Source organism: Oryx dammah, unplaced genomic scaffold (assembly GCF_014754425.2).
Source record: "Oryx dammah isolate SB20612 unplaced genomic scaffold, SCBI_Odam_1.1 HiC_scaffold_5, whole genome shotgun sequence".
Lineage (NCBI taxonomy): Eukaryota > Metazoa > Chordata > Mammalia > Artiodactyla > Bovidae > Oryx > Oryx dammah.
In genome coordinates this window covers 60,352,495-60,366,968 of record NW_024070189.1, presented here as the reverse complement: position 1 = coordinate 60,366,968, position 14,474 = coordinate 60,352,495, and the positions used below count along the sequence as shown (strand labels likewise).

General features: G+C 40.5%; 1 protein-coding gene and 1 non-coding gene across 4 annotated transcripts in view; both read right to left on the bottom strand.

Annotated features, from left to right (window-relative positions):
• CDC23 (cell division cycle 23) overlaps window positions 1-11,850 on the bottom strand; it is a 28,521-nt gene extending 16,671 nt beyond the window's left edge. For 2 of the 3 annotated variants that reach the window (XR_005721036.1, XM_040240014.1), the window contains exons 1-9: window positions 11,653-11,835; window positions 11,495-11,567; window positions 9,593-9,730; window positions 8,151-8,193; window positions 7,523-7,628; window positions 7,296-7,428; window positions 5,336-5,513; window positions 5,155-5,252; window positions 4,934-5,015 (exon numbers count right to left, since the gene is read on the bottom strand). Coding sequence is in view for 2 of the 3 variants with exons in the window: in XM_040240014.1 (XP_040095948.1) it covers window positions 4,934-5,015; window positions 5,155-5,252; window positions 5,336-5,513; window positions 7,296-7,428; window positions 7,523-7,628; window positions 8,151-8,193; window positions 9,593-9,730; window positions 11,495-11,567; window positions 11,653-11,813 (1,012 nt within the window). In the remaining variant the exon portion in view is untranslated. Of the gene's footprint in view, window positions 1-4,933; window positions 5,016-5,154; window positions 5,253-5,335; window positions 5,514-7,295; window positions 7,429-7,522; window positions 7,629-8,150; window positions 8,194-9,592; window positions 9,731-11,494; window positions 11,568-11,652 lie in introns of all 3 variants that reach the window. The other variant, XM_040240013.1, reaches the window with a different exon arrangement.
• LOC120864952 lies at window positions 9,174-9,300 on the bottom strand. The gene has a single exon (XR_005721291.1). It is a non-coding gene; the product is annotated as a small nucleolar RNA ACA64 (small nucleolar RNA).
• Window positions 11,851-14,474: the final 2,624 nt, after the last annotated feature.

Genomic DNA, 14,474 nt, shown 5'->3' with positions numbered 1-14,474 from the left:
AACAATAAATAAATAAAAACCCAGAAACTCCTAAAGCATTACTCTTCATATGTATGTCTCCTTTGATTTTAACTGGTTTTAAGTTAGTAGGGTAAAAAAGAGCAGTATCTCCCCTACTTATATTTCCTTTCTTCAGGTAGAGGACACTGTTGTAAATCTAGTTACCCATTCATCAATTTCTATTTGTTCTAATTCCTAAACATCTTCTAAGTCTAATCACCTCTCTTCATTCCTCCTGCCAATACCTCAGCTTGGGCTCATCTCTAGACTGGTTTATTGCAAAAGCCTCCTTGTTGGTCTTCCTGCATCTAGTCTTACCCTTTTGCTAATCTTCCCAGTACAGTCTCCAGTTATCATTTGAAAATGAAAATCTGAAAAAGTTTATCACTGTCTGGTCTAAAATCCATCAGAAGGCTTCTCCTGCCTTAAGAATAAAATCCAAACTTCTGGCAAAGCATAAAAGGCTCTTCAAGATCTGGCCCCTTTTGTACATTCCCTCCTCCCACACAGTACTTCAGGATCACTGTCTGTTTCACTTCAGTGCCTCTGCACTGCAATACCCCTCCCAAGTCAATCCATCTTCCCCCTTAGTCAACTCTCATTCCTTCAGATCTCACCTTCTCAAGATGCCTTCCCTAATCAGACTGGATTAGCTAGCTATCTGTCCTATGTACTCTCTTTGTATCCTATGTTTACTTCAATCATAACACTCAACCCACTATATCATTGTTTCTTACTGATCTTCCTCAGTAGGTAATGGGGTATGTACTGCAACACAAATTATAGTACCTGGTATTCAGAATATGTTGAAAGGGTGTTTTCTGAATAAACTGGAAGTCCATCCTCACCTTAATGGACTTAATGCTTCATTCATAATGCTCTGACATTGAAAAGATCATCTGTTCCTCTTACCTATGTTTCCATTGTTGTTTTATTATTAGTTGCTCAGTTGTGTCCAACTCTGCAATCCCACAGACTGTAGCCCACTAGGCTCCTCTATCCATGGGATTCCAGACAAGAACACTGGAGTGGGTTGCCATTCCCTTCTCCAGAGGAACTTCCCAACCTATGGATCAAACCTGGGTCTAGGATTTTTTTTTTTTAATGTTTCTTTTCCATACTAGACTACAACTTCTTCAAGGTCTAAAAATACTTACTGAATGACTAAACTGAAATTCTATCACTTTATTAATAACAATGATCTCAGTGCCATATCACCAAAGACCCAGGAACAAGGTCTTTCATCTCCAGGAAACTTGGGCTTTCAATCACAAACAACCAAGGTTACTTTTATCCAAGAGTGGCCATTCATCATTTTGTGTCAACTGATTATCACGCTACACTAGGGTGACCAAATACATGGGACCACAGTTCTCAGTGGAGGATGATTCTAACCCCAAGAGGTTATTTGGCTTTACCTGCAAACATTTTTGGTTGTCCCACCTGCCAGGAGGTTACTGACACCGAGTGGTTAGAAGCTGGATACACTGCTGACACCCTGCAGTGTACAGGACATGCATGTGCGCTCAGTCGCTCAGGCGTGTCCACTCTTTGTGACCCCATGGACTGTAACCTGCCAGGCTCCTTTGTCCATGGAACTATCCTGGCAAGAATACTGGAGTGGGTTGCCATTTCTTTCTCCGAGGGACCTTCCCAACCCAGGAAATGAACATGTATCTCCCAAGGCTCTTGCACTAGCAGGTGGATTCTTTACCACTGAGCCACCGGGGAAGCCCCAGTGTTTAGGACAGCCTCCCGAAAAAGAAATTAAAACCAAAACTGTCAACAGAGCCAAGCTTGAGACACTCTTGTATAGCAAAAAGAGGTAATCTCATTTTTTTTTCATAGAATTGGAAATTCTTAAGAACATTTTAGTAATATTAGTAAGTTTAAAATGCACACCCTTTTGATCCAGCATTTCACTGCAAGGAACCTATTACACAGAAAGAGTTGCATAAAAGACTTCCGTGGTAGTACGATGGATAAGAATCTGCCTGCCAGCGGAGGGGAAATGGGTTCAATCCCTGATCTAGGAAGATCCCACATGCCGAGGAGCAACTAAGCCCATGTGCCACAACTATTGAGCCTGTGCTCTAGAGCCGGCGAGCCATAACTACTGAACTCATGTGCTATAACTACTAAAGCCTCTGCAACTAGAGCCTGTGTTTCACAACAAGAGAAGCCACCACAATGAGAAGCCAGTGCACCACAAAGAGTAGCTTCTGCTCGCCACAACTAGAGAAAGTCCATGAAGAGCAACAAAGACCTAGTGTAACAAAAGTAAAAAATAAAAATTAAAATTGAAAAAGAAACAGTTGCATAAACAAACAAAATAAATGCATACATAAAGATGTTTCCTAAAGTAATTTTTATATATTAACAAACACCCAGTCAGTTCAGTCACTCAGTTGTGTCTGAATCTTTGTGACCCCATGGACTACAGTGCACCAGTCTTCCCTGTCCATCACCAACTCCCAGAGCTTGCTCAAACTCATGTCCATCTAGTTGGTAATGTCATCCAACCATCTCATCCTCTGTCATCCCCTTCTCCTGCCTTCAATCTTTGCCAGCATCAAGGTCTTTTTCAATAAGTTAGTTCTTCACATCAGGTGGCCAAGGTATTGGAGTTTCAGCTTCAGCATCAGTCCTTCCAATAAATATTCAGGATTGATTTCCTTGACTGGTTTGATCTCCTTGTAGTCCAGTTCAATTCAGTTCAGTCGCTCAGTCATGTCCAACTCTTTGCAACCCCATGAACCGCAGCACGCCAGGCCTCCCTGTCCATCAACAACTCCCAGGGTCCACCCAAACTCATGTCCTTTGAGTCGGTGATGCCATCCAACCATCTCATCCTCTGGCATCCCCTTCTCCTCCTGCCCTCAGTCTTTCCCAGCATCAGGGTCTTTTCAAATGAGTCAGATCTTCGCATCAGGTGGCCAAAGTACTGGAGTTTCAGCTTCAACATCAGTCCTTCCAATGAACACCCAGGACTGATCTCCTTTAAGATGGACTGGTTGGATCTCCTTGCAGTCCAAGGGACTCCCAAGAGTCTTCTCTAACACCACAGTTCAAAAGCATCAATTCTTCTGCACTCAGCTTTCTTTATAGTCCAACTCTCACATCCATACATGACCACAGGAAAAACCATAGCCTTGACTAGACGGACCTTAGTCAGCAAAGTAATGTCTCTGCTTTTGAATATGCTGTCTAGGTTGCTCATAACTTTCCTTCCAAGGAGAAAGTGTCTTTTAATTTCATGGCTGCAATCACCATCTGCAGTGATATTAGAGCCCCCCAAAATAAAGTCAGCCACTGTTTCCACATCTATTTGCCACAAGTGATGGGACCGGATGCCATGATCTTAGTTTTTGGAATGTTGAGTTTTAAGCCAGCTTTTTCACTCTCCTCTTTCACTTTCATCAAAAGGCTCTTTAGTTCCTCTTTGCTTTCTGCCATAAGGGTGGTGTCATCTGCATATCTGAGGTTATTGATGTTTTCCCCAGCAATCTTGACTCCAGCTTGTGCTTCATCCAGCCTGGCATTTCACATGATGTACCCTCCATAAAAGTTGAATAAGCAGGGTGACAATATACAGCCTTGACGTATTCCTTTACAAATTTGGAACCAGTCTGTCATTCCACGTCTGGTTCTAACTGTTGCTTCTTGACCTGCATACAGATTTCTCTGGAGGCAGTTAAGGTGGTCTGGTATTCCCATCTCTTGAAGAATTTTCCAGTTTGTTGTGATCCACACAGTCAAAAGCTTTGGCGTAGTCAATAAAGCAGAAGTAGATGCTTTTCCGGAATTCCCTTGCTTTTTCTATGATCCAACAGATGTCGGCCATTTGATCTCTGGTTCCTCTGCCTTTTCTAAATCCAGCTTGAACATCTGGAAGTTCTTGGTTCACATACTGTTGAAGCCTCACTTGGAGAATTTTCAGCATTACTTTGCTAGCATGTGAGATGAGTCCAACTGTGTGGTAGTTTGAACATACTCTGGCACTGCATTTGTTTGGGAATGGAATGAAAACTGACTTTTTAAAGTCCTGTGGCCACTGCTGACTTTTCCAAATTTGCTGGCCTATTGAGCACAGCACTTTCACAGCATCATCTTTTAGGATTTGAAATAGCTCAATTGGAATTCCATCACCTCCAGTAGTTTTATTCGTAGTGATGCTTCAAGTAAGGCCCACTTGATCTCACATTCCAGGATGTCTGGCTCTAGGTGAGTGATCACACCATCGTGATTATCTGGGTCGTGAAGATCTCTTTTGTATAGTTCTTCTGTGTATTCTTGCCACCTCTTCGTAATAGCTTCTGCTTCTGTTAGGTCCATACCGTTTCTGTCTTTTATTGTGCCCATCTTTGCATGAAATATTCCCTTGGTATCTCTAACTTTCTTGAAGAGAAACACTAGCCACAACTTACACAATAGAAAGTTAATTAAATTTTAAAAAAGCACATCAATATAATAAATATTACATAGCCATCATAAATAATACAACTCTAGATGTAATACCATGAAAAGATGGAAAAAGATATATTTTAGGTTAAAAAAAAAGGACATTACAAAGCAGTGTATATAATGACACAATTTTTGTAAATAATCATACCTACACATACACCATCTTTACTATTTACACAGAAAAATATTCTGGAGTTGTATCCACCAAACAGTCTTGGGAGTGGGATTACAGTGATCCTTGACATTCTACTGTATATAATTTTATTACCTTTGACACTTTTATTTTGGGCAGGCTCCCAATTCTTTGACCAGAGGTTGAATCCATGCCCCCTGCAGTGGAATCTCAGAGTCCTAATCACTGGACTGCCAGATTACTGGCCCCCCTCCTTTTTTTTTGATACTTTTATATTGTTGTTATTTGGATTACTTACAATAAAGATAAATCTTGAAAGAAAAAAATGACTCTTACCAATTACACAGCATGTTTCTACACGATATTTATCAATCTCACAGAGGTTGTGAGCCAGATAACTCAACTCAGATTTCATGCTCTGAAAAAAAAGAAAGATGATCTAAGCATGAAAAAGAAACCCTTATTTTTCTTGTATCTAATGCTATGAGGTGATAATCCAACCCAGGAGATTCAAAGCACAAGAGCTTAATCAAGTCCAAGCAAAGGAAGCAGCTCACCCTGACATAAAGAAGGTTGGAGAATGTGTCCATATTTTCAATCCTGTAAGGGTCTTGTTTCCTTAGCTCATTAAAAATAGAGAGGGCTTTGTCAATATCTGCAGAAATAAGACAGAGTTCAGAAAATAATACAGTGCTACCTTCAGGATTTGATGGTACTTCACTATCCTTCTTCACTCACCTCTGATATTGTGATAGGCAACTGCAATTTGGGAAACAATATATGAGCTCTTAGAGAAGCCCACATCAATGAGATTCTGATACTTTTGCAGGGCCTCCTCTATCAACTGCAACTCTGTGTATATATGGGCCAGAAAAAACTCTTTCATCCAGGTGTCTGGCAAAGACAGGAACTTCAGCTGGCAGCAGGAGAGAAAGGGAGATACTTAATATACTTTGACCTCTCCCCCAAATGAACATCAAGGAACTATCTTTATTTTCTACAAGAATTTATCACCAAAATTTTATTAGAGCACCTAATAATGAACAGGTGTGTGTGTGTATCCAGTCACTTCAGTCAAGTTGAAGTCTGCAACCTTATGGTTTGCAGCCTACCAGGCTCCTCTGTCCATGGGATTCTCCAGGCAAGAACATTGGAGTGGGTTGCCATTTCCTCCTCCAGGGATCTTCCCAACCCAGGGATCAAACCCGCATCTCTTCTGTCTCCTACATTGATAGGCAGGTTCCTTAGCACTAGCACCACCTGAGATGCTATTCGATTAAGTGAATAGGACTCACAAACATAATAGGGGGAATAGGGAAGAATGGTCTAGCTTCAAAAAGATAGGATTTGAGGTGAGTCTTGGAGGATGGGTAGAAAACTGAATAAAAAAAGGGAGAGGAAGAGAAAAAAGACAACATTCTAGGTAAGGATAACAACAGAGGAAAAAGTCACGAGTGTAGGTAAACAGGATGAGACAACTGGTTCAGTTTGCGGAGAGGCTATGTGTTGGGAAGCTGTAAAAAAAAAAAAAGACTGAACTAAGAGTGGGTGCTATGCTACAACCAGAAATGGGATGCAATGTGAAAACACTGCAATTTTTGTTAAGAGAATGACATGATGACATGAGTGCTTTAAGATAAGTTTGGAAACAGTATGTAGGATAGCTTGGAAATGGAAGTACAAAAGTAGGAAAGCTAGATAGAAAGTATTTATTCCTTTTAAGTAATCTAGTTTTGAGATGATAACCAAGATGGCAAAGGGAACCAAGAGAAAGAGATGCAGACAAGAAGGAAGCCATGGCAATGTCTGATGGCTGACTAGAGAAAGGGAGATGAAAAAAGGAAAGAGACAAAATATGACTTTGAGACATCCAGACTGAGTACATTCTGAGAAGTAGCGATGCAACTGAGAGTCCATCACATTGAGAGGAAGAGAGAGAACTGAAGAGGCAAGATGAGAAATGTGGTTTTTCATATTTTAAGTTCAGAGCTAAACAAACTTTCAATGAAAGCCTGGTAGGCAGCTAGAGATAAGTGAATAGAAGTAAACCAAGATTAAGATTTCAGACTCAAATTCAGTAGCAGGTGTCATTATTAAGGGAAATCAACCCAGCCCTTGGTCCCTTAGAGTCAACAAAAGGAAGTATGTTGTTGCTTCTATTAACTACTGAAGCACAGAAAAATAAACTCTGTATATAACTCTGTAGACATTGTTCTCTAACAATGACTAATAAAACAACTGCAGTTTAGAAAGCAATTTCATATACATTCTTTCATTAATTAACAAATTTCTAAATCTTAACAGAGTCCTATGGAAGTTCAGAAGAGACATTAAATATGCTTTTAATACAATTCTTGATTTAAGAGAAATTATTCCTATAGCATCTTTGGAATTAGGAAACTATAATAGCATTTAGTCTATAAAACAAGTTACAGTAAAACTTGAACCTGAAAGCATGAATATGAAAAGACAGTCTAACACAACTGGATGCAAATCCAACAGCATCTACCGAACAAGAGCTAGACATTAGTCTTTCAAATAAAGACCTAAATCCCAACAGTGAAAGAGACCATAGGAGAGAGAGCATAGTGGTAGCTATAATGAAAAGTTTAGCAAAATTTTTCTCCCCCTCCAATTATTAAAGAATTACATAAGACTTGAAGCAAAAGATTTTTCATATAGCTCATCTCAAATTTACCATCTCTTTGTCAGTAATCAAGTTACAGAGTTCTAGCCAGGCTCCCCAGTGCAAAGGCAAAACATGAGTAGCCTCCACAAACACATCAATGGCCTCTTTCACTAAGTCCAGCTTTCGAAGCACCACACCGTACCTAGAAAAGAAAGGAATGATCACAGAAGTTAATAACATCTCCCCTCTACTCAGAAGAATCTCTCTCAGAAGTTCCAAATTACTCTAACACTTACAGATAAAGGCCAAAGCCATCAAGTTCCCGAGCCTGGTGTTTTTTGCTGAGCTCCACTCTCAATTCTCTAAGAGCCTCATTTTTCACTTGACCTTTTTCCAGAGGGCCTAGGAAAGAGACAGAGTTTCTGACCTAAGGATAGACTGCTGCTTTTTATTTCATAGACTCAGATAATCCCTTTGGCGTCAACCAAAGTTACAACTGGAACTTCCAGCCAACATTCACCAATGGCCAATGACATCTTACACAGTCCATTTACTTTATTACAGAAACTGAAACTGATAATTGGTCTGCAGTCATATTCTGTTAGGTCCACCAGGTTTTTAAAATTTTGAGTTAATTATCAATATTTAAATATCAGAAGCCTCAACTAAAAATCTAAATTTCCAGGTTCAGGTTGCAGGGAACAGGGTAAGGCCAAGGGAAGAAAGCCCCTGACAAAACCAAGCCCACATTCCCACAAGGGAGCCCTCAGAGGCAGCTGGGTGACATCCAGTCAGTTGTGCCCTCCAGCTTGCAGACTTCTCCTCAGTCCACTTCCCACATTTATATTACCTGCCTGGCTCCTACAGGAATTAGAATTTGCAACTTCTGCTTTAGTCCAAAAGGTAAGAGAAAGAAATTCATACCTAGGCTATCAACTGTTTCATCATCCTTCTTCTTTTCTCCAGACTGTAAGAGAAAATCAGTAAGTAGGTCTTTTTTCAGTTTATTGTGAAACCAGTTCTAAAATTAGCAGCATGAATTGACCTGAAGCGTTCAAGTCCAAAATGAAATCTACTATTGGTCACTAATTTTAAACAACTATTTAGGAACTCCCACTGCGAATCTGGAATAATTTGAGTACCAAAACGATAAAGTACAATAATGAATTATAAACCATTAAAAAAAAAATAGGTATCCTTGAGTCCATACTGACATTAGATAAATACATAAATAAGTGAAGGGAAAAATATGCTTAAAAAAAATAAGTATTTATGTATTTATTTGGCTACAGCAGGTCTTAGTTGCAGCATGCAGGATCTTTCTTTTAGCTGCAGTATGTGGGATTTTTAGCTGCAGCATGCAAACCCTTAGTTGTAGCATGAGGGATCTGTTCCTTGACCAGGGATCGAACCCAGGGCCCCTGCATTGGGAACAGAGAGTCTTAGCCACTGCAACACCAGGGAAATCCTAGGGTCTTGCTTAGAGTAGAATTTACTTCTCAAGAGAATCCTGGAGTAGATCATTTCACAACATTATAATAAAGAAAACTTCAGGCAAAAATTAACAATGAATTTCTTCACTAATGGTTATTTAGGTTCTTAATTTTTTTGCCTACTACAAAAAATACTTCAATGAACAGTTCTGTACATATATCCCTGTACACATACTGAAGTATTTCTACTGGACAAGTGAAGTTTTTTCAAGAATTATTTGGGCACAGTATTTCAAACTGACATAATCTGCCCAGAGCAGCAGGAGACATGAGTTCAATCCCTGGGTCGGGAAGATCGCCTAGAGGAGGAAATGGCAACCCACTGCAATATTTTTGCCTGGGTAATCCCATGGACAGAGGGGCCTAGCAGGCTGCAGTTCATGGGGTCGCAAAGAGTCAGACACGACAGCATCTGAGCACACAGCATGCACACATGCCCAGAGCAGCAGTCCACACATGTCAGGGTCTGGGTTTCACCTCCCCACACAGAGGCGTGGGTGGTGAACTGAGGCTCCTAGTGGCTCTGGGCAGCAAATTTCACCCATAGCCACAACCGAAGCCACAGGTGATTTTCAACCAATGCCAAAACTATATAAAGTTTTACTCCTGAAATAGATAGTCTACTGCCCCCTGCCTTTATCAATAATGAATATTGTCAATATTTTTATATTTTCTTTCATACCATTATTTTTACTTTTCTTATGATGTCTTATTAAGTATTATTAAGTATTTTTATTATTAAGTATTATTATTAAGTATTTATAAAGTATATTCACCAAGTAGACTATTGCTAACCTATTAAATTTTTTCTATTGGGATTCTAAACATGGATGCTTCGCTGATAACTGAATGACATCTTAAAACGGCCCTCACCAGATATCTAGAATACATGTACAGAAAATAGGCTTTCTTGCTATTGCAGCCATGCAGGAAATGTGCTGCCCGATCATACTCTTTAACATCAAAGTAGGCCTTGGCCAGGGTATAAGCATCCATATCCTGGGCATCTTCCTAAAAAAGAGACAAGACAAGCTTATGTTAGTGATTAAGAACAGGATAACCAAAGTTCAAATCCAAGAAGCATATTTATTAAATTCAAGATGTAAAAAACAATAATTATTTTCCTCCTCTCCCAAACCCAATACTTATTTATTAGCTTATGAAGTAAGGTAACAGTACATTCTTTCAAAATAAAAAGTTGGGGAAAGAACTTTAAAAAACTAAACCAGCACTCATTTGTATTGTCTCTACAAATGTAGTGGGAAGTAGCATATGCTTTAGTGTTAGGCACCTAGATTTAAATTCTGACTCCTTGACTTCCTGGATTCAAGATGTTAGTAGGGAACTTACTTAGCTTCTCTGAGTATTCACTTCTATAAAATGGAGCCAATAATACACATATGATATAAGGAAAAAGTAAAAAAGTCATGAAAAATATCTAGTATTAATATCTGACATTCCTTTCCTTCTCCAGACTTTTAAATGTCCACATAAATGCAATATATTGTGGAATTAATTGTATTTTTTGGTCTTCAAGTTTTGACATATTAATACTGTAAAAGCAAAAAACACAGCTACATTCTCTATGTAAAAAAATTAAATGATACATGCTTGAGGTAAAAACACACAATTCCCTCAAATTCTAGGGATAAGTTGATTAAAACTTTAATAATTTATTTCTCTTCATCCTTCCTGCCCAAATATTGCCAGCACAAAACTGGAACCAAAATTATATTCATGTTTTCTTCATTGGATGAACATGTACTAAATGTGGCCATTCGAGCTTAGGATTCTGGTGGCCCTTTTCACATATACTCTTCATTTGCTTATTTCTTCTTCCACCTCTCTCACTTGCATTATACATTTTTTGTGTGACTTTTTTTTTTTACTGGAATATAACTGCTTTATAATTTTGTGTTAGTTTCTGTTATACAACATCAGTGAATCAGCCAGAAGTATACATATATCCCCTCCCTCTGAGTCTCCTTCCCACTTGCCCATACCATCCCTCTATTTATCACAGAGTACTGAGTGGAGCTCCCTGTGTTATACAGCATCTTCCTGTTAGCTATATATTTTACACATGGTAGTGTATATATGTCATGCATTGGACCTTTTGGATTAATGAATATTTACTGCTTTTAAGTGTGTGTGTGTGTGTGTGTGTGTGTGTCTGTGGTTGGAGCAGCAGTGGAATTAAGAAATGGCGTCTTCAGGAAAAACAATGGATTATGACACAAATCTTTCAGACTACACAGACTATGTAAACATATGTACTATAGATCATACATAAAATGTATTCATATCTCATTTAACTCTCTCAGTATCCCCATAAAGTAAATACTATTATATACATTTCACTGATGAGGAAACTGTGGCTCAGGAGGTTAATTAAGTAAACTGTCAAAAGTCACTAGTATTGCTGAGATTTGAACCCTGAACCGTCTGGATCCAAAATCGGTTTCGCACTGTTGTAAAAACCTTCGATGCTTCTCCTCGTTATGAATACTGTCGAGGTTAAGCTGTAAAAATCTAAAAGGCTGAAATCTTAAGCAAGCATTATTTACTAATTCCTCCAAAAGCTTAAGTTGGAGCACCAAGTCTTTCCAAGCTTAGCAAACACATACAGATAAAATTGCTTAAAATATCCATCTCTGTGAATGGCTTGAACTCCCTCTACAAACATCCCTGCTAAACAGTGTGCTCCCCTCTGGTGACAGGGCACTCAGTATCTCTTCTGATGCTGGGGAGCACTCGCTGTGAATACGTCGTTACCTCTGTAATAGGCGGCGGCGGCGGCAGCTCAGACAGAGGCAATGCCGGGAGGGAGAAGGCTAACTCCGCAGACCTAGAACAGCCACACAAACTGAATCAGCCCAAGCCCCCCAAGGCCGAGGATCCAACCCTGGTCCCCTCGGACCGCGACATCATACCACTTGCTACTGTGCAGGAGGCCCCGCTCCCGGGTGAGGCCCGCGATAAGTAGCAGCTGCTTTTTAATTTCCCGCAAATTTGAGAAATCGCAGCTGGATGGCAGGACGGGAACCGAGGAAGCAGTCACGGCCACCGACACTATAGAGGAGCTCGCAGCCATTTTCCTGTCTCGGCCACCCCAACCAATCATCAGCGAAAATACTGCCTGACCCTCTGAACCAAAAAAGTCTGTCTGTTATTGGCGAGCTCTTGCTACAGAAAAACCAATCAGAAACCTTCCTTCTCGTAAAGTCACTAATAGGTCGGGAGGGAAGAGACAATTACGTCTCCGATTGGCGAAGAACTACTGGGGCGGGAAAGTTAGAACGAGAAAGAGTGGGCAAAGCCACGATTTCTGGGCGGGGCAGAGAAGAATGAGTGAATGGAAAGGTGGACAGAGAAGATGGACTGGAAACTAGAGATGGGAGGGCAAGAATTTGCAGAAGGGAGAGAGCCCTACCCTGCACTTTAAGGATGATGTGATTGGACTAAAGATAGAGTGTACTTCCTGGGCAGATTCTCTGCCGCTGAATGACAGTGAGGTATGGTGGCTGGCAAGGATGTCTGATATACTCTATAGATTTTTTTTTTTTTTTTAAGAAGTAAGATGTATGGCCACAGGTGAGTTCTTCCTCTTTCGGTTCAGTTCAGTCCCTCAGTCGTGTCCAACTCTTTGCGACCCAATGGACTGCAGCATGCCAGACACTTCCCTGTCCACCAACTCCCTGGAGCTTGCTCAAACTCATGTCCTTCAAGTGGGTGATGCCATCCAACCATCTCATCCTCTGTCATCCCCTTCTACCCCTCCCTTCAATCTTTCCCAGCATCAGGATCTTTTCCAGTGAGTCAGTTCTCCATATCAGGTGGCCAAAGTATTGGAGTTTCAGCTTCAGCATCAGTCCTTCCAATGAATATTCAGGACTGATTTCCTTTAGGATGGACTGGTTGGATCTCTTTCCAATCCAAGGGACTCTCAAGAGTCTTCTCCAACACCACAGTTCAAAAGCATCAATTCTTCAGTGCTCAGCTTTCTTTATAGTCCAACTCTCACATCCATACATGACTACTGGAAAAACCATAGCTTTGACTAGACGGACCTTTATTGGCAAAGTAATGCCTCTGCTTTCTAATCTGCTGTCTGGGCTGGTCATGGAGAAGGAAATGGCAATCCACTCGAGTATTCTTGCCTAGAGAATCCTGTGGACAGAGGAGCCTGGTGGGCTGCTGTCCATAGGGTCGCATAGAGTTGGACAAGACTGAAGCAACTTAGCATGCATGCATGCATTGCAGAAGGAAATAGCAACCCACAACAGTATTTTTGCCTGGAGAATCCCAGGGATGGAGGAGCCTGGTGGGCTGCCGTCTATAGGGTCACACAGAGTTGGACACAACTGAAGCGACTTAGCAGCAGCAGCAGCTGAGTTGATCATAGTTTTACTTCCAAGAAGCAAGCGTTTTTGAATTTCATGACTGCAGTCACCATCTGCAGTGATTTTGAAGCCCAAGAAAATAAAGCCTCACTGTTTCCATTGTTTCCCTATCTATTTGCATGAAGTGATGGGACCGACTGCCATGATCTTAGTTTATTTGAATGTTTTAAGATAACTTTTTCCCTCTCCTCTTTCACTTTCATCAAGAGGCTCTTTAGTTCCTCTTTGCTTTCTACCTTAAGGGTGGTGTCATCTGCATATCTGAGGTTATTAATATTTCTCCCCCAGTCTTGTTCTAGCTTATGCTTCATGCAGTCCAGCATTTCACATAATATACTCTGCATATAAGTCAAATAAGCAGGGTGACAATGGACAGCCTTGATGTACTCCTTTCCCAATTTGGAATCAGTCTGTTGTTCCATCTCTGGTTCCAACTGTTGCTTCTTGACTTGCATACAGATTTCTCAGGAGGCAGATAGGGTGGCCTGGTATTCCCATCTGCTTAAGAATTTTCCTGTTTGTTGTGATCCACACAGTCAAAAGCTTTGGTGTAGTCTATGAACTCCTTATTGCCAAATTCAGACTTAAATTGAAGAAAGTAGGGAAAACCACTAGACCACTCAGGTATGACCTAAATCAAATCCCTTATGATTATACAGTGCAACTGGGAAATAGATTTAAGGGATAGATCTGATAGACAGAGTGCCTGATGAACTATGGATGGAGGTTTGTGACATTGTACAGGAGACAGGGATCAAGACCATCTCCAAGAAAAAGAAATTCAAAAATGCAAAATGGCTCTCTGAGGAGGTCTTACAAATAGCTGTGAAAAGAGAATTGAAAAACAAAGGAGAAAAGGAAAGATATACCCATTTGAATCCAGAATTCCAAAGAACAGCAAGGAGAGATAAGAAAGCCTTCCTCAGTGATCAGTGCACAGAAGTGGAAGAAAACAATAGAATGGGAAAGACTAGAGATCTCTTCAAGAAAATTAGAGATGCCAAGGGAACATTTCATGAAAAGATGGGCTCTATAAAGGACAGAAATGGTATGGACCTAACAGAAGCAGAAGATATTAAGAAGTGGCAAGAATACACAGAACTGTACAAAAAAGATCTCCATGACCCAGATGATCACGATGGTGTGATTACTCACCTAGAGCCAGACATCCTGGAATGTGAAGTCAAGTGGGTCTTAGGAAGCATCACTACGAACAAAGCTAGTGGAGGTGATGGAATTCCAGTTGAGCTATTTCAAATCTAAAAGCTGATGCTGTGAAAGTGCTGTACTCAATATGCCAGCAAATTTGGAAAAGTCAGCAGTGGCCACAGGACTGGAAAAGGTCAGTTTTC